Genomic DNA, 26,083 nt, shown 5'->3' with positions numbered 1-26,083 from the left:
TATTCTTCTTTTTAAACTTATATTCCTTTTAAAAAATTTGTTACTTATATTCCCCTTTTTAAATTTTTGTTATATAGTCTTCTTTTATTACTTACATTCCTCTTTTTTAATTTTTACTACTTATACTCTTTTTTACTTTTATTACCTACTCTTTACTTACTTATATTCCTTTTTATACTTTTATTATATTCCTCTTTTTACTTTTCCCCTCTTCTCTCACTCTATTCTCTATCTAATCTTTCCCTTTCCCAAACTGAAGAGGATTTCTGACATCTTGGAAGATGGGAAATGGTATTGAAAATTATTCAGGCAAATTAAGAGAAGAAATCCATTCTTTTAAAAAAATGATAATAAATGTTTGGTTGATTGGTGAATTCAACAGAATTAAAAATAAAACCATGTCAGTACATGGTTTGTCAGTACAAAAATGCAACACAGAATCTTTGTACTGGATGGGCCCTTAAAAGATCTGACTACTACCTATTCCACCTCACCCTCCATCCCATTCAGATGAGGAAATGGAGGCCTAGAGTGTTTAAATAACGTGCTGAGATTAGACCATTCTTATTTCAAATCTAGTGCTTTTTCCAATGGACCAAGCCAAAGAGGAAAAAGAGAAATAAATAAACTCATAAGTCATATAATTCATCAGAAGTTGAATGTGAGTTAGTGCATTGTTATCCTTCTTCTCTAGAAAGGTTAACATGATTCTGCAAAGTATCAGAGTCATAACAGCATTTAATTTAGGGAAAAGAGAAGAGTGGGGAAGAGAGGAAGGGAGAGAAGACAGAAAGAAGAGATGGGGAAGGGAAAGGTAGATGGAGAAGGTATAAAGAGAGGAGAGAGGAGGGGTAAACATGGAGGTATTAGAGATGGGGGTTGCAAAAACAGGTTTAATTCCTCTTCTTTTCCCCCAAAATTTCTCTAGGTCCTCTAGAATGTCTGGGGTATTCATTCTATATCCTCAGACCAACCTTTATACCTAAATTCGGTCAGTATACTTCAAGCCCCAAAGTGCTTTGCAGTCAAATCAGTTTAGTAGATGCTGCTCTTATTTCATTTATCTAATTACAAAGGAGGAACAGGGTGGAGTTTGTGGAAAGAATACTAGATTTGGATTCAAAAGGCCTGGGTTCAAATCCTACCTCAGTCACTTTGTTACCCGGATGACCCTGAAAGTAAGTTACTCTCTCTGGGCGTCAGTTTCCTCAACTATAAAATGAAGGGGACTGGACTAGATGATCTTGGTCTCCTCACCTTTAAATCTCTGATTCTATATACACTAGTATAACACCTAGGCGGAAGAATTTTTTCACAAAAATGCACAAGACCAGACAAAAAAGAATTAGCATGTAACTGAAATTTGGGAAGAACATGGGGGGGGGGTGCGTGAAATAAAATGTAAAAGAACCTTATTCTTTCCTTTGTTGTTAAGGGGCAAAAATGTTTCAGGATACCCCCTATCTTAAATGACAAAGCCAGATATTTAAGATTACCTGAGGCACCAACCACCACTGGGAAGCCTAATTCATTCATTAATCAGATAGTTCTGGCCTCCCCCAGGTTTGAGAAGTAAAGAACCACCTAGGTTGGTGGTTTAACTTTAGCACAGAGAAGCAGTCTCATACACATACACATACATACACACACACACACACACACACACACACACACACACGCATATACATATGCACATGTATGTACATATATGTATGTACATATATGTATGTGTGTATATCTATATCTATCAAATTTTTAAATATGTAGGACCATGCAAAGAGCAAAAATCCCCTGGGCACCAATCTATCCATCCCTATCCCATTCTCCATTTGCTTCCATAAAACAATTTCATTAAAACTGAAAAAGGAAGAATGTCATTGCTTTTGATAAGGGTTTCTGACGGACTATCAACGGTGAAGTCTGTTTTCATTTTTCCTAAGTAAATTATTAACTCTCATTAGAACCACAGAATACACACTAGTGGGTTATAAATATCAACAGTAACAAAGACCAGTGCACAGACCAATCCTCTCCCAAGGCTCTGCTAATGCTTCCCAGGTCATACTTATAAGAATGATATGGTTAGTTTTTATAAAAGTAATTAATAGATTTTTTAAAAAAACTTTTAAAGTTTTACTTCAGTAATTTCTGTAAAGGAAAATGAATTGGTTAGATAGCAGGAAAACTTTAAGGGCACTACTAGAAAATATGAAGAAATTATTTTGTTATTTATTTGGTTGGTTTGCTGAATTGTTTTGTTCTCTTTTTTTTATCTTTGTTACAAGTATGGCTTGCTGGGGACAGGGGTTAGACATAATCAGAAATGTATTTTGTAATATAAAAAAAGGCACTAATCTTTGAAGACTGCTCCCCCTCACAGTGCTTTCCTCAGTAACTTGTAATTTGTAAATATCATAATTTTGTACAGTAATACTGAAATATTGTACAATATTATAATATTATAAAGTAATCTGTAAAGTTTAAAACAACAATTATCTTTCACCTAATGATTTAAAATTGACTTCTAGAATGCAACGTGCTTCAGGCCCTCAGGAAATTAGAATTTTTCATAATACTTTACAGTCTGGTTACCAAGTTCCCTATAGTGGGGAGTGAGGTAATGTGGAATGAGAGGTAATGATGTTACATTATCCAAAATTACAAAGTAAAGCAGAACATTCAACATTTCCCAAAATAGGAAAAATTTCCCCTTGATTCCAATGAATTTCAGGCACTCCAATGCTCAAAGGAACTAAACCTTTTGGAGCCTGTTTAGAGTGTGGGAAGACAAAATATATTTCCAGTAAAATGTAGCACGAGAACAATGCAAGCCCAATTTTTAAAATCTTTCTCTTTATATTCATAAAGGACAAAGCATTTAGGTTTCATAATCTCCAAACACTCTTCAGACTCACATTATTATATATTAACATCCCTTTATTCTAAAATGCTTTTAAAAAATCCTTAAGAAGCCAACTACAAAGTTTTATTTTTGAAACAGAGACCACTTTCAGAACAAAGATGACTTGGAAACAGGTAGCTAGAAGTAGTATGGCAATATTCTTCTCCATTATAGTGGATAAATATTTTGAAGTTTTCCTACATCTTAAAAATAAATTATTAAATCATTCTCAATATTAAATGAACCTTTACATGTAGATTTTGAGAAAAGTATTAATGCTACACGGGGATCAAAACGTTATTTTTCAGGTTTTTGATTTGAAATCTCTGTGGAAATTCTGAATTTGGGGTTGGAGGAAGATGCCCACAAAAGTCTGGAATGAAAATTTCTCTCTTTAGCTAAGCAGAAGTTGATATCGACTGAGATGGAGGCTCTGTCTCAATAGGCAACTGGAAAGCATTTCTATTAAGCACGTATGTGCCAAGCACTCAAATACAAAAATGAAACTCTCTGCCTACAAATAGATTACATTCTAATAATTACAAAAAGCAGTCATCATTTTTTTCAGTTAGTTTCCTCTATTTAAAAAGGGATCCCCAATGCCTGGAATATATTCTCCTTCCTCACCTCCTACTACCTTCCCTGGCTTTCTTTATGACACAACTAAAACCCCATCTTCTACAGAAAACCTTTCCTAACTCCTCCTAATTCTAGTGCCTTCTTTCACATAATTATTTCCTATTTATCCTGTATATATCCAGTTTGTACATATTTGTTTGCTTGTGCTTTCCTACACTGGATAAGCTGCTGGAGGGCAGGGACTGTCTTTTGCCTCTTTGTACATCCAGGGTTTAAGCCCAGTGCCTGGCCCATAGTAGGCACTTAATAAATGCTTACTGACTGACTGATAGGCCAGATAAAGCAAATTAAAAAATTTAATTTTAAGCAGAGTACTCAGTTTATGAACTGAGTTTGAAAGTATCACTGTACCAATTAATCATCTACGTCGATGTATTTAGGGCAAAAAGCTAAAAGCAGTGGTGAGGCTTAAAAGGAGAGGAGGAAAAGGAGAAAGAGGGGAATGGGGGAAGGAAAATTAGGAAAGAGAAAAATTATGAGATTACGTCTTTCCTATGCCTCACGTGGAATTTCTAGCCTCTTCTTCCCCAATAAGCACCAAGACTTGAGCTCTGCAAAACTGATTCGTTGGAGAGAGAATTTCAAATCAGGGCATACTTTCCTTATAGGCCTTGAGTGGTCTTGCTCTGGTTTGAGATCTATTCTTCTATCTTCCTTGCCCTCCAAACTCCATTTAATTTTATGTTCAAATACCAATAATGACATTCACAATATTCCATTGTGCTCTTTGGTTTCAAGATAGGGACCATGAAAGTACTCGATGGTCTATAAGTTCATATCTCATGAATGGATGGTTTTGGGAACAGTCCTAGAATCCGACGGAGGTACGAGAGTCTATTCTCATACTAAGGCAATTCAGCTTGGTTACCATAACAGGATAATTTAGCTCTTCACAACCCTTTGATCCAGCGATCTCACTACCAGCCTTACATACTAGGGAGGTAGATGACAGAAAGGAAGATGACCATGTATAACAAAACTATTTGTAGCCATAATGTTTATAGCTACAAATAAAATAAAATGAAATTTTGAAAATAAACAAAAATGAAATGAATGCCCATGGATTGGAGAATGGCTGAACCAAGTGTGGTAAGTGAAATGTAAGTGAAAATTATTGTACCATAAGAAATGATAAATATGAGGAACTCAAAGAAACATGGAAAGACCTGCATGAACTGATAGCAAAAAGCAGAACTAGGGGAACAAGGTACATAAATAACTATGATAACATAAGTGAAAATACCAAAAGACCTAAGAATTCAGACCATAGGCAGTAGCATCAAATCTTGGTTCCAGAAAATTAATGACAGAATTTACTTCTCTACTATCCAATGGAGAGAGGTGGTGGGTAGACTACAGATGCAGATGGTGCATATACTTTAAAATGCAATCATTGTATTCATATGTTTTGGCAGTTTTTCCTTTGTAAGACAAGGTTCTAAAATAAGTTTAAGTATGTGTATATGTTGGGGTGGGGAGGGGGTGGCACAGAAGGCTGGAGATCAGAGGCTAGAGAGAATAGACTAAATGCAAAGGACCTCTTCACCAATAGCATAATGTCCAATTAAAGGGGGAGGACAAAAGGGAGAAAAAGGGAATAAGGGAAGGAAAGTTATGAAAGCGATAGATTATGAAATTATCTCTTTCCTATGCCTCATAAAGGAATTCCAGCCTCTTCTTCACAGCACTAAGACCCAAGAGATTTGCAATTGTCTATAATTTAGCAGATAAATCCTAGCATTGTCCATCCAGGGTCATGAAGCTGTGGTCACAGGCTGGATTTGAACCTAGGTTTTCCTGACACCTCCCCCCCCCAAGCCCAGGCTGATTCTAATGTGATTAGTAGTCAATAATTTTTTAATTCTAAGCTGCCTTTCCTACCACCAAAGGGGCACACTTTTGACCATCTCACTCCCTACCCAGTGGTAGGAAAAGAAATCCTGCATTTCTTCCAAGGCATTTTAGGGGAAGGAATAAAAAAAGATATCAATAGACATAATACCTATTAAGCTCCAAATTAGTCATAACTAAATACACACATCTATTTTATATTATCATTTATAGAAAAAATAAAAAGGCTGTCAGAAGTATCTAGCCAGTACTGGAGAGACAAAGTAATCTAAATTGCTTAGATTCTAATGTCTAACAACTGTCATTGTAACTGAACCGGATTAAAATAACCAGAGATTAGGTGATAAAGAATCAAAAGACTTCAATTTTAGGTCCAGTTTTGCCAAAAGCTTGCTATGTGACCTTGGATAAATCATTTTTTTCTCTCTTGGGTCTCATTGGCAAAAATGAATGAGTTCGATTAGATAATCTTCTAGCTTTGAAATTCAATGATTCAGTGACTTCTGTAATTACCCAAAAGAAAAAGAAACTGGCATTGGATAGAAAATCTCAAAGGCAAGCCTAACACTTCAAAACTGAAAAGCAAAGAGGCATCTCTTTATGCCTTTTAGAGATAATTCGCTTTAAGTTTTTCTTACCTGGACTATTTAGAAAAATAAAAAACCTTTAGTCCTTCAAATCCTTAGGACATGAAGACAATACCCCCAGAGGTTGGCTACAATAGTTTCTGTTTGTACCCCGAAAGGTCTTGCAAATATATGACCCCTACAACGAATAGAGGGAGGGAAGAAAATAGGTCAGCCTAACCTGGAAGACAGCAAAGAAACTGTGTTTTTATAAATAAGGCAATTTGGGGCTTCCCATGATCACAGAGGAACAAACAGCAGATTGTGTACTGAAAGTACTGTTACTGGAGCTCAGAAAAGTTATGATGGCTGATGAAAACACACTGCCCTGACCTGTTTCATTTGTTCCCTGACAATGCTTTTAGCTATTTCTATGTCTCCTAGATATTAATTTCAACATAAATAATGTAAACCTGTCTGGGATAGCATCAAGGTTCTTCCAATCCTAGTTGATTTAACTTCCATTGTCTTTAAAGTGGGGCCTGACTCTCTTAGGAGACTAGCATTGTCAGGAAACAAAAATGAATATAACTCCACGGTTCAAATGAGTGTAAGTGATGTGGATATGCAGGCAAGGCATTACGATTAAAAATACTTTGGCCATTAAGTTGAAAAAGAACAGTTACAAGGTCAGGTTGACAGTTCAAATCTAAATCATTCGAATGTAACTATTCTTATATGAAAATGTCTTTGCCGAAGCCTCCATCCTATCAATATCATAAGCAAACTACAACAAAACCAAAATTCATAGCTAGCAAAGGAAACCTAAATGAAATAGAAATGAGAGGTATTGTTAACCCTTCGCTACATAAGGACTACCTGATAGAAGGCACCACACTTCCAATTTAGTATTTATTAGGCATATATGGCAGTCAATTGGATAAAGCAATATCATTCACCACCCACTAAGCACCCCAAGGGTCTTTCAGGCTACCTATGAAAATGGTTCCAATAAAAGTTACTCGAAAGTGTGAGTGTTTTATATACTGCAGTGCAGATCCTAATCTACACTAAAAATCATCAAACAATTCCTGTTTACCCAAGGAAAAACCCTGAGACTAATTTTTCTTCACCATGACAAGTGGATGGATGCATATACAAAACATGTGGCCTACATCAGTCATCTTCAGACCAAAGACGTCTGAGGACAGCTATAAAGAGGTGCAATACCAGTCTCTTGAGTATAGTAATACTAACCTGAATGTAGGAAGAAAAAAATCTACTCTGATGACAAGATAATCCACAGAGTGGTAAATTCTTTTGGTCCTTAGGGTACAAGAATTAACATAGCCCTCTGTCAGAAGAATGGACTATCTGTGTAGAATGAGGTGTAAATTGTCAGACATGGCCAATGTCGTGGCTTATTTTGTTTGTCTATACTTTCACTGACTGGTACGAGAAGAAGTTCTATGAAGATGGGGAGGAGTCATTGGGAAGCAATATCTATTTTTTTTAAAGCATCAATAACGTATTTTGTTTAAAAAAATACATGACAAAACTAGTGAGTCTGTTTAATTTTCAGGAAAAAAGAAATTGTCTTCTATTTTATGATCCACCAAAGCAATCTCTAAGGCAAGGTGCACAATGTGAGGCCTTCATGGATTTTTCTGCTATAACACAGGGTTCTAAAATAAGTTTGAGTGTGTGTGTGTGTGTGTGTGTGTGTGTGTGTGTGTGTGTTTTGGATGGGCAACGGTATACAGAGGGTGAGGCTGAGGGAGGCGGGGCATAGAGACTAAATGCAAAGGACTCTCTTCACCACCCCTAGAATGTTCAATTCTGGTCACTGAGTGTGAACTGCCTGCTTACTAGTATAGATTACACAGGGAAAAACTCCACCAATCCAAGAGATGTTCACAACTGCCTATAATTTAGTAAATATTACGGTGACTGCATTTCAATAGAATTGGTTTTCTTTGTAATCCCATGTATTTTATTTCATGCATTTAAAAACATTATTCAGAGATAGGAATATTCATTCCCAATAGGAATATTCATTCTCCAGACTGCCCAAATCCATAACACACACAAAAAGTTAAGAATCCCTGCATAAAGGAAAATGGAGTGAAACCATGCCTGCCATAAAAAAAAAAAAGCAAATACTGTTATGGAAAAAAATGGGGAAATGATTAGAGTTTGGAAAAGATCTACCCTCTTTGATATGCACAACAAAGTTCTTGCTAGAATCTGTGCCCTGTTCCAATGGCTTTACTTTTGCTCATCTTGCCTTCTCAGAGATCTCCTCCTTCCCCAAATAAAATCACAATGAAAAAAAATCTTTTATTTTAGAAGTAATCATCTCCTTTGCACAATGTTTTCCCAGATGTGTTCTCAGTAGGAATTATATCAAAGGCATCAGCTTTCTGACAGCTACTAAATTACAGCAGAACTGTTCCAGGGGAATCTAAGCAGACTGACTGATGCTGGACATCAGAAATGAAAGATGACAAAAGTGGACCACTTTTTTTTTTAATAGACAATGGAAAAGGGGAAGAATAAGCATTTATTTGGCGCCTACTAAGTGCTTTTTAACAAATATCATCTCTTTTGGTCCCCACAACAACTCTGCAAGATAGGCTGCTATTAGTATCCTCATTTTGACCCCGGACAAGTCACTCAGTTTAAACTGAGGACAGCACAGGTTAAGTGACTTGCCCAGAGTCATACAGCTAAGTATCATAGGCCATATTTGAACTCAGATCTTCCTAACTCTAGGCCCAGCATGTTACCTGCTATGCTACCCCCATATGAGCTGGAAGATTCTGTTCAACATATAACCTATGCTCCTATGAACTGAGCAATGTTAGTTGTATTAATATTGGACTTTCCAGAGAAACTGTAACAGAATAAAATTTCAGCCCTGCAAGAAACTCTAACTTAAAAAAAAAAAGGTTTGCAAAACCAAACCTTAAATCCCCATGTATCTCATATGGTACCTTAAAAAACCAAAAGCATATTTTCTCCACTGTGTTTCAAAAATGAACTAATTTATCCATTAAAAAAAGTTGCTTTTTGGGAAAAATCATGATCTGGTCTCCAGTTTTCTAGTATAGTTCAGACTACTGATTAAACCACCCCCTTGTGCCAAAGCACCATAAGGCACATAAGCCTTGCTAAAAAGCAACATGTCAGGGACAAATATGAACCATTCCAATACTCTGCAGGAAAACCAAGATAAGCCAGCCCTGTCAGACAAAGGAAGTGAATGAGATCCCAACACATTTGGGGTCAATACAATCACTGTGCTGCAAAAAGGACTTCTTGACAGCTGAAACACATCCCATTGTACACATCAGAGCCTCAAGAAGAATTCCTCCCCCTCCCCCCACTGGGGTACTGCCTCCATCTGCAATTCAAGTTCATTACTAAACTACTATAAAGATGGGAATCCTGCTTTTGTTGCTGTTATTTATCCAGTCTGACTCTTCAAGACCCCATTTGGGGGTTTTCTTAGCAAAGATACTGGAATGGTTTTCCATTTCCTTCTCCAGCTCATTTTACAGATAAGGAAATTGAGGCAAACAGGGTTAAAAGACTTGCCTAGGGTGACACAGATAGTATGTATCTGAATCCAGATTTGAACTCAGGATGATGAATCTTTCTGACTCCAACCCTGACACTCTATCCACTGCACCACCAAGGTGCCTTGAAGTTTTGTTAGTTACTTTACTATGATTTTGACAGGGGCCCCATAAAAGGAACTGGAATTCTGCAACAATCTGTAAGAGAAAGTCTTCTCTTCAAGATGACTTTATAAATTGCAAAGAGAAAGCTAGAAGCCTGATTCCATTTCAGACCCGTCAAAGACCTTTTCCTACTTACTTATGGTTACTTTGAATCCTTCGGGGGAGTGGGAAGGCCCACCCCCTGCCATGCAGTTCATAGATTGAATTCACCATTAAAAATAAAAGCAAAAAAAAAAAGGCACTTAGATTGTGGTGCTTTTATTTTTCAAAATGCAGAAGGCAAAAGAACAGTCCAAAAGAGGCTTATGACAAATAAACCAGTCCTAACTACTGTGTTCAGAATGAGAAGTTTCACTGAGGACTGGAACACTCTGTGGAGAGCTAAGTAGGTGTAACACTATAATCCCGGTTCCTTGATGTTTCTCAGAATCGACACATAAAGGCCCAAGAGGAAGTAAAGGGGAAGGCGGGAGAAAGGTTCTCTGTTTGTCTTTTTACTTTCCCCTTTTAAAAAAAAATCCTAAGGATTTAGACAAGGATCTTTGTCTAAGGTCATTTTCATTAATATATATTAACATTATATATTATCTTATGTATAACAATATGTATATTATTATATTAACATATATAATATATAAATATACAGATATACTGCAAAGTTTCTAGCATGGAACCTGCTGGACATCCAGAGCAAAAAGACTGGAATGATAAAACTGCATTACTTACTGGTTTCGGCATTTTCGGTTCCTGATGTGTTCCTTAGTATCCCTCCAAACAAAGCTTTCATGCAAAGAGTTCTCTTCTTTCCCTAAAGTAAAAGAAAGTCCCCTTTACAAAGGAAAGAAGGCCTTCTGCCTCCCACAGGCAAACCACAGGGATCTGAAGTCTGCCTCAAGACCGTTGGGGTTTTTAAAAAACAGGCCCAACAGGGGAACTGAGGATGAGTCACCGGACCAGTAATTATGGAGGAACTCCACCGTTTTGGTTTTTTTTAATGCCTCACCCAGGAGGAGAGGAAAAGCCTACCCTTCACTCACCAAGGAAGGTCATTTACTCAACCACACCCATAAAACCAAATGTTACCTTCTGACAATCTCTCCAGAGCCTTGGGAAGAATCACTGAATCAGAGGGAAGAGGGAGGAAGGAAAGATGGAAAGGGGGAGGGAAGGGAGAGAAAGCAAATAATCAGGTGATGTGCCAACCTGTTGCCTGCTCTTTGTCTGGCTCTAGGGCAACTGTGCCAAAGCGGCTTTCTCTATGGACCCTGGATCAAGGCAGGGACAGGTGTAGGCTTGCTTCTTTGTCAAGGTTCCCAAGCAGCAAGGACCCAAGTCTGGAGGCAAAAAACCAAGCCCAGGGTGGTTCAGAGAAAGGGAGGGACGAGAGGGCTAGAAAAGGGGAGGACAGGAGGAGGGGATTTTTTTAAAGTAAGCCTCGTTTTCCAGGCAGCTTTGTCACTTTCTCAGTTTCATTTCAACCAGCAACCGTTTGCCCCAAGGCTGGAATCACAACAAATCCTTTTAAGAAACAAGTGTTTTTAAAATGGAAAAGGACTCCTAGGAAAGGCGAAATAAGGAGGTGGGGGATGAAGGGAGGAGAGAAGACAGGGGCGGGCAGATGCGTTCTGGGCCCCGAGGACCAAAAGGCGGTAAAGACAGGGAGGTAGCAAGGGGAAGAAGGCAAGCACAAATAAATAGTATTTGAAAATAAACAGCATAACTAAATAACACTAACATAAATATTAACATTTTTCTAGGGTTCACTTTTTTTTTAAAGGGGGTGGTGGTAAAGTAGGCATTAAGAGAGGGCGGCAGCAACACTAAAAAATCCGATGTAACCTGTAATTTATTTAGGTCAAACAGAAGGTGGCGTCTATATGTAAGAACTTTCTGTGCCAAAGGCACGCGGCTGGACTTTGTCCGGGAGTCCAGCACAGTCCACCCTAAGAAGACGCCTGGGTCCCAGGCCGGGGCTGGGGGTAGGGGGATTGGAGAGGTTGCAAAAAAGAGCTAAATGAGGGCTCCTCGATGACCCGCGGGAGCTAGGCGCCGTCCCGGGGGTTGGGGGCTCCGGAAGACCTGGCGGCGGCCTCAGGGCAGGGAGGAGGCTGCGCTCTCCGGCGGATCCCCCCCTGGGAGGGGGGCGTGGGGGTACTTGTGCAGAAGTTGCCTCTCCCCCCAGTTCCATCCATTCCGCTCCGGCAGGGTAGCTCCTAATCCCCAACGACACCTGCTGTCAGTGCCCTCCCCAAGAGAGGGAGAAGCGGGGAAGAGAAGCCCAAGCGAAGCGCAAGGTCTGGTCTCCTCTGCCCCACAGGTTTCATCCATCCCGCCCCGCAGCCCGCCCGCCACCGCCCGGCAGGCGAGCGGAGCGGCCGTCCTACCCGAGTAGTGCAAGCTCAGCCCTCGGCTCCTCCGTCCCGCCCGCAGTCAGTGGGCTCGTGCGCCTCTCTCCCCAGCTGCTGCAGCGACTCGGCTCTCCCGGGCCCGGGCAGGCTGGCAGGCTGGAGGAGGGCGGGGGGTGTGAGAACCGCGCCCCGCCCCGCCCCGCCCCTCTCTCCTGGTGTGTGCGCGCGTGCATGTGCGCGCAATATGGCTGCTGCCTCCGGGCCAGCCCTCTGCCTCCCCCCTTTCTCATTTGCCCCCTCCCGCGCTCTCCTTTCTCTCCTCCACCCTTCCCTCCCCCCCCTCCTCAGTCTCACAAACAACTCCCTGTGTTCCTCTGGCTCCGGCAGTTCTCCCTCACCTCCTCCCTCCCAGCAAATCTCTGAAACCCTGGGAGAGGTTTCCCCCTCCTGCCCTCCCTCCTTCCCCTCCTGTGTCTCTTTTCAAGGCCGCCCTCGCTTCTTCCCTAGCCTTCCTTACACTTGGCGTCCCCCCCCCCAACTCCCCAAGCACTTTTTGCAGGGTTTGTGTCAAACTGTCGCTGGGTGGTTTAAAAAAAAAAGATTTCACAGCTAAGGGAGAGCCAAAGTTATCCATTAATATTATCCAGTGTGCGCCCGGAGCGGCGCCAAGCCCCTGGAAAATCCTGAAAGTTGTGTTGTTTCCTGTTGCCTCTCCAGTCTTTGTTGTTGTCGTTGTGTTTCGTTGTCGTACCCGCAGTGCGAAGTGATGGCTCTCTCCGCTCCACCCCCACCCACTTACATGACTAATGATGCCCTCCGGTTCTGGGAATTCCACCACCATTGTGGCCTTGCTGTACCTGGGCCACTTACGCGTCACCGAGCGGCACCCTTCAATTCCCGAGCAATGGCATTCCATCGGGGGCAACCCCCGACAACCTGTAGTTTTCCAAAGAAAAAGTGGAAACACCTCATGGTGGGTGCTTAGACTACAAGAGTCCTATTTATCACGTAATCTATTAAATTACTTAAATGTGATATTAAGAAACTTTTTATATAGTCTTTTCAGAAGAATTTAGGAGACTTTTTTTTTAAATAAGTAGCTTTGTAGAGGCAATAGTTAGCTAGAGTAAAGAAGGCCGGGATTCAAGTTCTGCTGACAGACGCTGGTTATGTGACCTCGATCAAAGTTACTTTTAACCTCTTAGGCTACTTTCTATACTAGGTTATGTAAAAGCTACAAGCCTGCACCAGTGAAGGAGGTGTCCACACGGGGAGCACGGCACCCTGATGAATTCTCATGTCAGTGGGGGCACACACACAGAGCTGTGAGGGAAAATTAAAAACTAACTGGGCTGACCAGGACACTAGGGAGGGGAAGCTGCAGGATATATGCAACTAACTACTTAAAGGAATTCAGCTTAGAAATAACAAGGTATAGTGCAGTGTGATAAGACACTGAAAAAAAGAGATAAGTAGAATTCTTGAGGTTCCTGAAATGTTAGCCAGAATGTGGCACCCACAGCACCTACTACGTGCCAGGCAGTATGCTGAATCCTTGAAATACAAAGAAAAGCCAAAAAAAACCCAACACCCCCAAACCCAACAAAAACAAACCAGTCCTTACTCTCAGGAACCTCCCAATTTAGGCAGGAGACAGCATGCAAACAACTACTTACAAACAAGATGCATACAGGACGAAGAGGAAGTGATCTCAGAGGGAAAAGGCACTAAGATGAAGCAGGACTAGAAAAGGCTTCTTGAAGGAGAGACTTTAACTGAACCTTGGAGGAAGCGGGAGGTTGGAGATAAGGAGGGAAGAGTACTCCAGACGTGGGGGACAGTCAAAATTCAGTCAGGAGGTGGGGTGTCCTGTGTAAGCAACAGTGAGGAGGCTGGAGTTGCTAGACCACCAGAGTAAGGCTCACCAAGTATGAGGATCAGAGGAAGGCTTAAAGGTACTGTGGTCCAGGTATGAGGTGATAAGGGACTGTACTGAGATGGTAGCAGTGTCAGAGAAGAGAAGGGGGCATATGTGAGAGACAAAGGCAGAAAAGATAGGATTTAACATACAGAATAGACAGTGGATCAGGTCTTCTGTTGAACTTACATTAACTCACTCAACAGAATTTTAAAGCCATGAGCACTGGTTATCCTTTGGGCTGTGAAGTTATGTTGAACCTTGATTCTTAGGAAGCCAAGCATTACCAGATGCATGAGTTGTTAAGTAAACTTGCCTGTCCAGAATTTTCAATTACAAAGGTTTTTGTATAAGAGTGTTTTTTACATTCATTTTTGTCGGTAGTTCTGAAGATGTGGATCAACTGCCAGGGGTAAAAATAGTAATTTATGTTATATATTCTTTATTCATGAATTCTGAAATTTCTTTATCTGTTCACAATCTTTTATCATTCCATCTTTCCTTATGCCTTTTAACTGCTAACTCTATTCATTCTTGCCGTAATGATCTTCTATCTGTCCACTCTTAGTTTTTTCCCAGGTCATCACCCTTGCCCTGGCTACACTCTCCTCTGGGCCATGGCTACAATCTTCTCCCTTTCCTATCTCAGGTCCTTGATAAAATCAGTTCAACTCAAGTTCCCTGTCCTCTTGTCCTATCACTGATCTTGCTTTGCCAGACTACAACCTGAGATTATTCCCACCATCTGAATCCTTTGCTTTTATTTGCATGATGCTAAAGGAAGTAGGAGAAAGTCACATACTGACTGGGTCCCCTACATATTTAGGTTACATAATCTCAACTGGGCCCTCACTGTAGTAAGGCAATCCTTTAACACCTCTCCACTTGATTTACTATTCCATTGATTACAATACTGATTCCAAACCTTTTTAACCCTGCTCAAGTCTCCTATGGCACTACCTCTCCCTACCTCTCAGCTGAGAGACAACCTTGCCTCATATTTCACTGAAAAAAAAACCCCAAAACTGAGGCCATTAGCTCAGAGCTCCCTGTTTTTTCCTCCTCTATAGCTTACATCACTTAGATGCCTTCCAGTACTTTCTCCTCCTTCACTCCTGCCTCTCAGCATGCCCAAATGATCCCATTCTATCCCATCTTCTCCAGCAGATCAGTCCCTCTGGCGATCCCCACTATCTCTCTTTCTAATCTACAATCTCTCCTTAACTACTGGCTTTTTCCCTGCTGTCTATGAACATGTCCGTGTCTCATCCTTGAAAAACCCTCACTCGATCCAGTTATCCCTGATAGCTATAATACAATATCTCGCCTCCCACTCTCCACCAAACTCCTTGAGAAAGTTGTCTATATTAAGCTCTTCCCTGTCTTCTCTCATGTCCAGATTCTCTTCAGCTGGCTTCTAATCTCATCATTCCACCAAAACTGTTCTCACTAGGTGACCTTTTCACAGAAGCCTGTATCCTTCTTGATCTCTCAATGGCCTTTGACACTGTTGATCGGTGGCTCTTCCTGAATACTCTCTCCTCTATAGGTTTTCCTGATACTGCTCTCTCCTCGTTCTCCTACCTACCTGACCACTTCTACTCAGTGATCATCACCCAGGTCGCATCCACGAATCGTGGATGTCCCTCAAGACTCTGTCCTGGGTTCTCTCTCCTTTTCCCTCTGTACTAGCTTAGTGACCTCATGAGCTCCCATGAACTCAGCTATCAGATTTATGCAGATGACCACAGGATCTATATATCTAGCCTTAAGCTCTCTCCTGATCTCCAGTCCTGCATCACCAATTGCTTCTTTTTGTTGTTCAATCACTGATTCCTCATGACCCCATTTGGGGTTTTCTTGGCAATACTGGAGTGGTTTGTCATTCCTTTTCTAGTTCGTTTTACAATGAGGAACTGAGGCAAACTGAGGGTTAAGTGACTTACCGAGGATCACACAGCTAGCAAGTATCTGAGTCCATATTTGAACTCAGGTCTTCCTGACTCCAGGCCCAGCACTTTATCCGCTGCACCATCTAGCTGCCCTAACTGCTTCTTGGATGTCTTGAGTTGGATGTCCCATAGGCATCTTGAATTCAACATGTCTGAAATGGAACTCATTATATTTCTCCCAAAACCCTCTCTATTAATAATGAGGATACCATTATCCTTCTGGCTACTGAGGCTCACAATCTCTGTGTCATCCTCAACTCTTCACTTTCAGTCATGAGCTGGAGATGGAAATGGCAAACCAATCCAATATTTTTGCCAAGAAAACCCCAAATGGGGTCACGAAGAGTCAGACGTGACTGAAACAACTCAACAACCATAACAAATTGCTGCCTGTTGCCACCCAATAAACTCCAGTGGTTCCCTATTACCTCCGGGATCAAATATAAAGTCCTCTGATTATCAATTAAAGGCCTTCACAACTAAACTCCTTCCTGCCTTGCCATTCTTCTTATACTTTACTCATACTTTACACACTCTGCAATCAAATTATCCCAGCCTACTTATTCCTCGCACATGGAACTCCGTTGTCCAGCTCTGTTTCATTTTCACTGACTGTCCCTCCTCAACTCTGCCTCCTGGCTTCCCTGACTTCCTTTAAGATTCAGCTCAAACTTCACCTTTTGCAGAAGACATCCTGGTTCCCCTACACTCCTCGGTCTAAGATTACCTTCCATTTACACTGTATACATCATGTAGGTACATAATTATTTGCATGTTGTTTCCCTATTAGAATGTGAACTTAAGAGCAAAAACTGTGTTTTTGCCTTTAATGAAAGGCAAAACTTCAGAACTTAGCACAGGGCCTGGCACATAGTAATCTGATAATAATAGCTCATTTTGGTATAGCGTCTCAAGATTTGCAAAGTATTTTCACAACTACCCTGTGAAGAAAGATGGTGCAAATTGTATCAACCCTAATTTTATGTGAGAAAAATGAGAGTGGTAAATGATTTACCCATATTTGTATAGCTATTATATTTCTTATTTTATTTTTAAAGTTTAATTTTTATTACATTTTAAGTTCTGAACTATCTCCCTCACCTCTCACCCCACACTAAAGAAGGCCACCATTTGACACAGATACACACACATAGACATACACACATATTATATCTATCTATCTATCTATCTATCTATCTATCTATCTATCTATCTATCTATCTATATAGAGAGAGAGATGTAAAACCACACTATGTATACTTCTATTTATCAGTTCTTTCTCTGGAGGTGGATAGCCTCTTCCTTCCTAGGTCCTTTGTAGCTGATTTGAATATTTATAATACTAAGACTAGCTTAGTTGTTCACAGTTATTCTACAAACAATATTGCTGTTACTATATACCACGTTCTCTTGGTTCTGCCCATTTCACTCTTCATTATTTAATGCAAGTCTTTCCATGTTTTTCTAAAATCAAACTGCTCATCATTTCTTAGTATTCCATCACAACAGCTATTATATCTCATAACTGTTTCTCAAACCCAGATATGCAGTGTGTGGAAAGACAGAATAGTAAAGTTTGCCCACCTTGATGGTGGCACCACTTATAAAACTTTTACGTAGAATGCTTTGGTTGGGAGGGATAAGAAACCGAAGAGACCTGATTCTGATTCTACCACAGACTCTTTGATTCTGAAGTCCTAACTGCTATATAGGAAGACTCTTCAATGCCAATGGGCCCCCCAAAAAAGAAGTCTCTCTCTCCAGGGTGCAAAGAGAAGGCATTTAGGAAAGGGGAGGGTTGATGGGAATGAACAGGATAGGTCAGGGAGAGGTGATAGTCTGGAAGAAGTTCGCTTTTTAAAAATTTTGTTTATGGGGTGACTTCACATTTTAAACTCACTTTCTCTTTTGTGGTAAGGCTCTTAAGAGAGGTAAATTATTTTCTCATATTCACACAGTTATTTTATTTCATAACTGTTTTTCAAACCCAGATATGTTGCATGTAGACTCTGGTAGCATCAGTTTCCTCTCCTATTAAATAAAAAAAATTTGTGAGGAATAATGAAAGAAGTCTTCTAAAATAAGACAAAATGCAGCGATAAGAAAATTTCTAGATGCTGTGACTCCAGGATGAACTTATCACTCTCTCTATGACCCATAACAAGTCACTTTATTCTCTGGGCCTCAGTTTCCTCATCTGTAAAATAATGAGGTTGGCCAAATGATCCTAAAAGTCCCTTTCAGTTCTAAATCTACAATTTATAAACTCATAAGATTCTGGAAAGCACATTAGCAAGCAGCGGAATTTGAGGTCCAGAGACACAAATTGACTTGCCAAAAGTCATCCAACAAATTAGCAGCAGAGTAAAGAACTGAATCCCTGGCCCATCATCTTGCTTCTACACCTTGCACTTTGTTGTTTGTTGTTGTTTTTCAGTCATTTTCAGCCATGTCCAACCCTCCATGACCCCATTTGGGGTTTTCTTGGCAAAGATTATGGAGTGGTTTGCCATTTTCTTCTCCAGCTCATTTGACAGATGAGGAAACTGAGGCAAACAGGGTTAAGTGACTTGCCCAAGGTCATATAGCTAGTAAGTGTCTGAAGCCAGGTTTGAACTCGGAAAGATGAATCTTCCTGACTCTAGGCCTGGCTCTCCTAGCACCATCTCACTGCTCCTACATCTTATGCTAACATAGCCAAAAAGTCTGTCAGCCCTTCTTTTTCTTAACCTTGCTAGTGATATATTTTAAATTCAATTTTTGATCATACACTCAGCTTGTATTTTACATACATCACAAATCATATTGCTTTTAAGTGGCTGCTTGGGATTCTAGAAGACTAAATCTGCCTGTTTACTGACCTTTCTAAGAGTGTTCTGGTAAATATTTAACAACCAGGTCTCTGAAAAAAACAAACAGTGTATATGCAACAAACTTTAAAATTTCATCTGCGTTACTAATGTTTTTTTCTCTATCACTTTCTCAAGCCTAAACAATCAATAAAACAACAAATCAAGTCTTGATGGCTACCGTTTGCCAATTTTCAAGGTGAAAATACTTACGCTGAAAATAGAGCAAATTGGCTCTCGGGAGCCAGTACTGGCTGCTGCCAGCACCTTCCTGCCTTTAACTCTCAGGAGTAAATTGATGCTCTTTTAGCAAATAATTCTCTGTTTTCAGGTTTTAGTTTTGTTTTAAATATGGGGATAAATGTAGTAAGGGGAAGTGGATAAAACACCAAAGTCAATAGTGTTGGATTCCATCCCTACCTCTCTCTGTCTCATTGGTTGACTTTGAATAAGTCATATTATTTATCTAAGAGGTTCAGTTTCTTGGTAATATAAGAGTAATTATATATGACTACCTCGTGATAAAAAAAAGGATGTTTATAGGATGTTTATAAAATAATTGAGTTCTTCAGGCAAGGTTAAACTTGAGATAAGGACGTTATTTGTGGCAGCTTAGACGCAATGCCGAGGACCAGTGATGTTGTGTGTACACGATGCATTTACATGTTCCTGATATATAAGGATTTTATCAAATCACCTCAGACCCTGTCTTGATTATATCTCAAAACTGGTGCCAGGTTAATCTTTTTAAAAAATCTCAAACTTATTTCCTAATGTAATCACAGCTTTATGTTTGCCAATAACTTGACAGATCCAGTTTTCCTCTTGATGGCCTCAAAAGGAGAGTCCCTGGCAAATGAGGAGGAGATCTAACTAGAGGTGGGGGACCTTCGGCCTTGAGGCTGCATGTGGCCTTCTAGGTCCTTGGGTGTGGACTTTTGACTGAGTCTAAGTTTTACAGAACAAATCCTTTGGATAAGGAGTTTTGTTCTGTGAAGGCTGCAGGTTCCCCACCCCTGAAAAACAGCTGGCTGGTTATTTCCCAGAACATAACAGTCAGTCAAACAGCGTTTATTAAGCACCTACTATGTGCTAGGCACTGTGTGATAAGCATTTGTTTTGGGAGTATTTGGTAACTCAGTAGTCATATCAGTTCCACATGTGGTCTTTGCCACAGGCGACCAAGTTTTGAAAACTCCATGCCATTTAAAATTATTGGACCTTTTGGGCCCTCAGTTTGCCATGTCTTTTTCTAATTTAACTGTCGTCTTTCTTATCAACTATGACTACTATGCCACTGAACTGCCTTATTCAGACCAACGGTGGATTTAAAAATTATTTTTAAATGTTTCTTAAACTCTCAATTGTCTGGGGAGGTTTATGGTGATCATTATTCCAGTGATGTTGCACATTCTGTGATAGCTAAAAACAATTAGGATAATTCAGAACTACTTAGAAAGTGTTACATGTTTTGAATCCTATGACTTTCGTAGGCTATCCTTAAGTGCCTTTTTTCACTCATAAAAATCTATTCCCCCTTTCTACCATTAAACGCCCTACTGTGATATTTCACCATGGGGTCAAGGTGAGCCTGAATTCTCAAAGGGTATGCTTACAGAACTCAAGCTCTGACAGGTTCTACTAAGGTAGATATCTCTTATCTAAGAACCAGCATAACTTAGTTCAGAAAGGCTCAGGAAACCAGGTTGGCCTCAAAGTAATATATTTTTCAGCCCCAGCAACTCTCAAAGATCATCTATTAAGTCATAGAAGGTTTGTTAGAGCCTTACAAATCCTTAAATGATGGAAATAGAAATCTCTTCTGTGGTTATAATGTGAGAGAGTGCTTATGGACCAGACAGCTTGTTTTACTGGTAAATTATTACATAACTCACTTCCTGTACTATATTCTTCCTATACTGTATTTTTTAACACATATTTTCCTTTCTTAGTTTCTTTTCCCTATATTGCTTACTATTTTTGCTATTATTACTATCATTGTTCACTAACATTTGCTTATCCAGCCATTACCTGACAATTCTAATATTTAGAACACAATGAGAAACAGAAAGAAAGACAGAAATCATGCACTAAAGTTCATTCACTTTATTCCTTTAAGACTCCCACCAGAGCCCTTCGCTCAAGGTCTATTTACTCTTATTTAAACACAATTTTAACAAGTTTGATTGTCTGATTTCACGACCCATAGAAGACTGGAACAACAAATTATAAAGGATTCGTACGTTGAGGGGGCGGGACATCATGACATTGCAAGACACGTTAATAACAACAAGAAGCGACATATGAAAGTCTGAGACTGAGAGAGGATGAAGACAGAAAAACTAAGGAAAAAATGTATGTGAGAACTGAAAATGCCTAGCAGTCTGAAGTAATTTAGTGTAGGGGATAAATAGAACCTGAGTTTTCTGTGTATTACGCACCAAACAATAATTAGTGTTCATAATTATGGCCCTGAGTCAACAAGAAAACAGCATATCAGATATTCAATAGTCAATAAGTCAACAAGATAGTCAAAGGTCACTAAGAAAATATCATATCAGATATACTCTGTTAAGAAGGCAGAATAGTGTCTAATTATTTTTAAAAGCTTTTTATCTAAAATGTTTTTTTTAAAAAAGGTTTTGATTCTGAAAGAGTCGAGTTTCATTTATCTGGAAAATCCACTAGTATGAAACCTTTCATTTTCCTTAGATGAGCGAGGTGACATTATAATACTTTTGAACATTTGCATAGAGTAAGCACTAGAAATGTTGAGGTAATATTGCCATAAAAATTTCCTTAATATATGTAATGTACTTGAAATATATAAGCATAGAACAGTCTGGTCTCTGGATAGCAATCCTTCCCTTCCAAAAACATTCTGGGTTTTGTTTGTTTGTTTGTTTTGTGGTATCAATAGAGTCAAGCAAAGGAGCCAATTGTCTGGATCCTAAAGAATTTTAATTTTCATTTAAATTAGGGAACTGACCCTTCAAGCATAAAAAGCCTATGAAGACCAGCAGATAACAAATGATGTCTGACACAATTTGATTTTCCTAAAACAGAAAAAAATCTAATCTATTCCAATGATGGCTCTTCAATGAGACCTTCTGTGAACATAAATTTACAAAGAGTCAGTATCCTAGGCTGAAACATGAACCACATTCTTAGTTCAGATTTGGTTTTATTTTATCTATGTCTTTGCATAATTTGCATCCATACAGTCTAGAATTCATTAAAAAACTTTCTTTGTCACTTGACCAAGTGTTTGTGACCATGCTTGAGGTTACTCTCCAATTCTTACCAATAATTTGATTTGAGAATGCTTAGGACAATTCATACTGTTTGACTCAGTGATTTCTCCTCTCTAGTCATAAACTAAGGAAGTAAAACACAGAGAAGTACAATGTGTACTAAAAAAAATTTTAGCAGCATTTTTTTGTAATACCAGAGAACTGGAAGTAAAGTGGGCACTCATTATGGCTGAAGAAATTGTGGCATATGAATGTCATCATAAAGTGAGATACACAAATAATTCAGAACCACATGGGAAGATTTACATGAACTGATGCAGAGTAAAATATTCAGAACCAGTAGAACCAAATTACAATGTCTATAGTGAAAAAGAATTCCAAAAGGCATCAGTTCTATTGGACAAATGATAAAAATACACCTCAATCAACCAGTGCAGAAAGGCTTATGCATTGTCAAACAACTATTTATTGGTTCTGTTTGTTTAACTGTTTTCCTTGGGAGGGTTCAGCTCTAGGGCAGAAGATGGACTATATACAAAAATGATAATGACTTAAAACAAACAAAAAACCTTTGATAAAGCATTTTAAAAAATAATAAAACTGCATGAGCAGATACCTTTAACTAGTATGTGACTTTAGGCAAGTAACAGAACTTAATTGCTTATGCCTTTAGTATCTTTATCTTTCAAAGAGTAAAGTAGATTGACTAGATGACCTTTAAGGTCTTTTCCAGGTGTAATCTGCTATGATTGATACTATATCATTGCCCTTTGCTTTAAAAAAATGCTGATTATGATCTATGTTTATGGGTGTGGTTGAAAAGACCAATCCAGGTCAAACAGCCTTCCCAAACTATGCATACATAAAGACCTCTCTTCCATTTGTGACTGTAGTCACTCTTTACAGAACTCTTCGCTGGTGGCAACTCTGGCTCTTAGATTTGATGAAAAAGAGACACCCACATTCCTGTTGGGGACACACAAGACTATTTGCCTACTGTGATCATTCTCCAATTCAGTATTGTGGTTTAGTACCTACTGGATTGGTTTGCTTTAACTTCACTGCCCAATGGCTGCCTCAGCATCCTACTTTTGTCCATTTTCTTTGCATACTCAGGCCAGCCAAGTTGCTTGGTAGTGAGCATTGCTTCAGTACTGGTGAATGACTTCACTGTTGGTGAAACTGACTGATGTTTCCTTGTTCAGGAGGATTTCCAGAAGTTGCTGATAAAAACTTCTCCAAAAACAAAATGGAACACCCTCATAAATCTAGTTGGAACTTCACCAGAATTTTGTGAACATTCAGTTTGGTGTTTATTATTGTTGTTCAGTCATTTTCACTCATGTCCAACTCTTCACGACCCCATTTAGGGTTTTCTTGGCAGAGATACTGGAGTTGTTTGCCATTTTCTTCTCTTGTTCATTTTACAAATGAAGAAACTGAGGCAAGCAGGGTTAAGTGACTTGCCCAAAGTCATATAGCTTGTAAGTGTCTGAGACCAGATTTGAACTTAGGAAGATGAGTCTTTCTATCTCCAGGCCTGTCACTCTATCCACCGAGTCAGTGTTATAATAGAACTAAGGTAATTTTATTCATCATGAAACAGAACTTTCCCTCCCACCAAATGTATTCCCAATCACATTATTGAGTATTGGTTATCCTATTCCCATCTAGGGTAGAACTGTGAGAACATTGTGAATTTTGACTTCCTGACATTTTCATGAATTTTTAAAATGTTAAGAGAAAATTCCAGATAACTCATATTTATCTAGTATTTTAAGAGTTAGTGAATTTGAAATTGCTATTTTTGTTTTTATACCGTCTATGTTTCCAGATATATCCCTCCTACCTCTTCTTTCCATAGAGCCATTCCTAATAACAAAGAATAAAAGAGAAAGGGGGAAAAAGCAATTCAACAAAACTAACATGTAAACTGAGTCTGGCAGAACATTTAATAGTCCACACCCATGGCCCCTCATCTCTGCAAAGAAGGGAAGGAGATACGTTTTCTCATCTCTTTCTCATTCTCTGTGATCAAGCTTGATCATGATAATTACCTAGCATTCAGTTTCAGGTTTTTGTTCTAGTTACATCATTATAATCATAGTGCATAGTATTTTCCTGGTTGTGCTCACTTCACTCTGCATTGATTCATATAAGTCTTTCCATGCCTCTCTGAATTCTATATATTCATTGTTTCTCACAGCATAGTAATATTCTATTACATTTATGTTCTATAGTTTGTTTAGCCACTCCCCAATTGATGGGCATCTACTTTGCTTACAATTCTCTTCAACTTCAGTGCTTTAAGTCTTACAAAGCACTTTCCTTACAAATATCATTTTACAGATAAAGAAACTGAGGCTCAACTATCCCAAGAAGATAATTTTCCCACTATACCACACTACCTCACCATACTGCTGGGACCTAAAAGCTCATCCATCATAGAGAGTTGACTTGAATCTTAATGTTTTATTTTCCTAACATTTTCTAAAAATTGGGAAAATGTGAATTAGAAGGCTGCTGAGAATGATGGGAATCTTATGTGGATTCATAGCTTTGGAATAATTTTTGAATCCTAGATCTTTGTTTTAACCTCTCACAATCAATTAGCTACCAAGTATTCATGATGCTCCATCCATATTTCTCTGACCCACCCTTTTATCTTGATTGCATAGACAAATATAGTTCAACACCTAAACATCTTCCAACTGAACTTCTATGGTTTCCCCAGGGCCAACCCTCCATGTCTGCATCTTACTATGTGCTTAGAGCTATGCTAGGTTACTTTGCAAGCTCCTTGACGGCAAGGAATGGTTTTTGCCTTTGTCTCCCCAGCACCTACACATTAAATGAAATGTAAAACAAGTTCATATGTGCTCACCTACTGCGTTTACTAAGGTCATAAATGAGATGAGATATCTAACTGAGAATCATCTCAACAAGTCATCCAGCCTTCACTTGAAGACCACTAATGAAGAGGGTTTAGAGCTAAAATGGACTTTCAGTGTCATCTTGGCTAACCTCCTCATTTTACAGATGAGAAAACTGAGGAGAAAGGACTTTCCAAGGTCATAAAGTAATAAATAGCAGGACCAGAATTCAAAGACAGATCCTCTGACTCCAAATCTAAGTTTCTTCTACTTTAGCATGGAGGATGTATTTTTCACAGTCAAAGAGAAGTATTCCCTACCTGTGGTGTGCATCTTCAGATGCTTCCTTTTATAGATGATGTTGTACTGAGTGTAACAAACCTTAGAACCTTGTATGATCTCCTAAGTGAAATCTATAGCCATTCAAATGAGATGAGCACAGTCATTCACACTGGAAGAAAAAAAAAGTAGATGTAAAATACTTATTGTCTGGATGATATGTGCTGTACATATATGTACATACATATATGCATATTTATATACATTATATATGTATGTGTTATATACATTATATACACATATATGCATCTTTTATATACATATTACACATATACACACACATTTCACAGTGTCCAAAAGGCAGTTGCTGATTCAGGACTGGAGATTAGAAGGGAGAGTAGTACTGGATATATATTATCTGGGAATTATCTGCATAGAGATAATCACTGAACCCATGGAAGCTGACAACATGACCAAACAAGATTGTATCAAGAGAGAAAAGAAGAAGGCCCAGGACAGAGCCTTAGAGGACATCCATGGTTAGTAGGCATGATCTGGAGGAAGAATCAGCAAAGGAGAATGCAAAAGAGTGGTCAGATAGGTAGGAGGAGAACCAGGAAAGAGCAGTGGTAGAAAAACTTGAGAGGAGAGCGTGTTCAAGAGGAAAGAGCAATTAACAGTGTCAAAAGCTGCATAGAGGTTAAGAAGCAAGAGAGTGGTGAAAAGCTACTAGATTTGGCAATTAAGAGATCATTGGAGAGAACAGTTTCAGTGAAATGGTGAGGCTGAAAGCTAGATAGTAGAGGTTTTAGAAGTGAATAAGGAGAAAAATTGGAGGCCCTAATGGTAAACAGCTTTCTCAAGGAGTTGAACCATGAAGGGGAGGAAAACCACATGCTGATGGCT

The 26,083-nt window shown here is 39.2% G+C and overlaps 1 protein-coding gene across 1 annotated transcript in view; it reads right to left on the bottom strand.

Moving 5' to 3' along the window:
* Window positions 1–12,215, bottom strand: part of EZR (ezrin) — a 75,011-nt gene extending 62,796 nt beyond the window's left edge. Inside the window, 3 exon segments of the mRNA XM_078155057.1 lie at window positions 10,431–10,512; window positions 10,908–11,038; window positions 12,089–12,215. Of these exon segments, the coding sequence (XP_078011183.1) occupies window positions 10,431–10,442 (12 nt within the window). The 5' untranslated portion in view covers window positions 10,443–10,512; window positions 10,908–11,038; window positions 12,089–12,215.
* Window positions 12,216–26,083: the final 13,868 nt, after the last annotated feature.

This window comes from Phascolarctos cinereus, unplaced genomic scaffold (genome assembly GCF_003287225.1).
Source record: "Phascolarctos cinereus isolate Bilbo 61053 unplaced genomic scaffold, phaCin_HiC Scaffold_5;HRSCAF=322, whole genome shotgun sequence".
Lineage (NCBI taxonomy): Eukaryota > Metazoa > Chordata > Mammalia > Diprotodontia > Phascolarctidae > Phascolarctos > Phascolarctos cinereus.
This window is presented reverse-complemented; position numbering and strand designations above follow the sequence as displayed.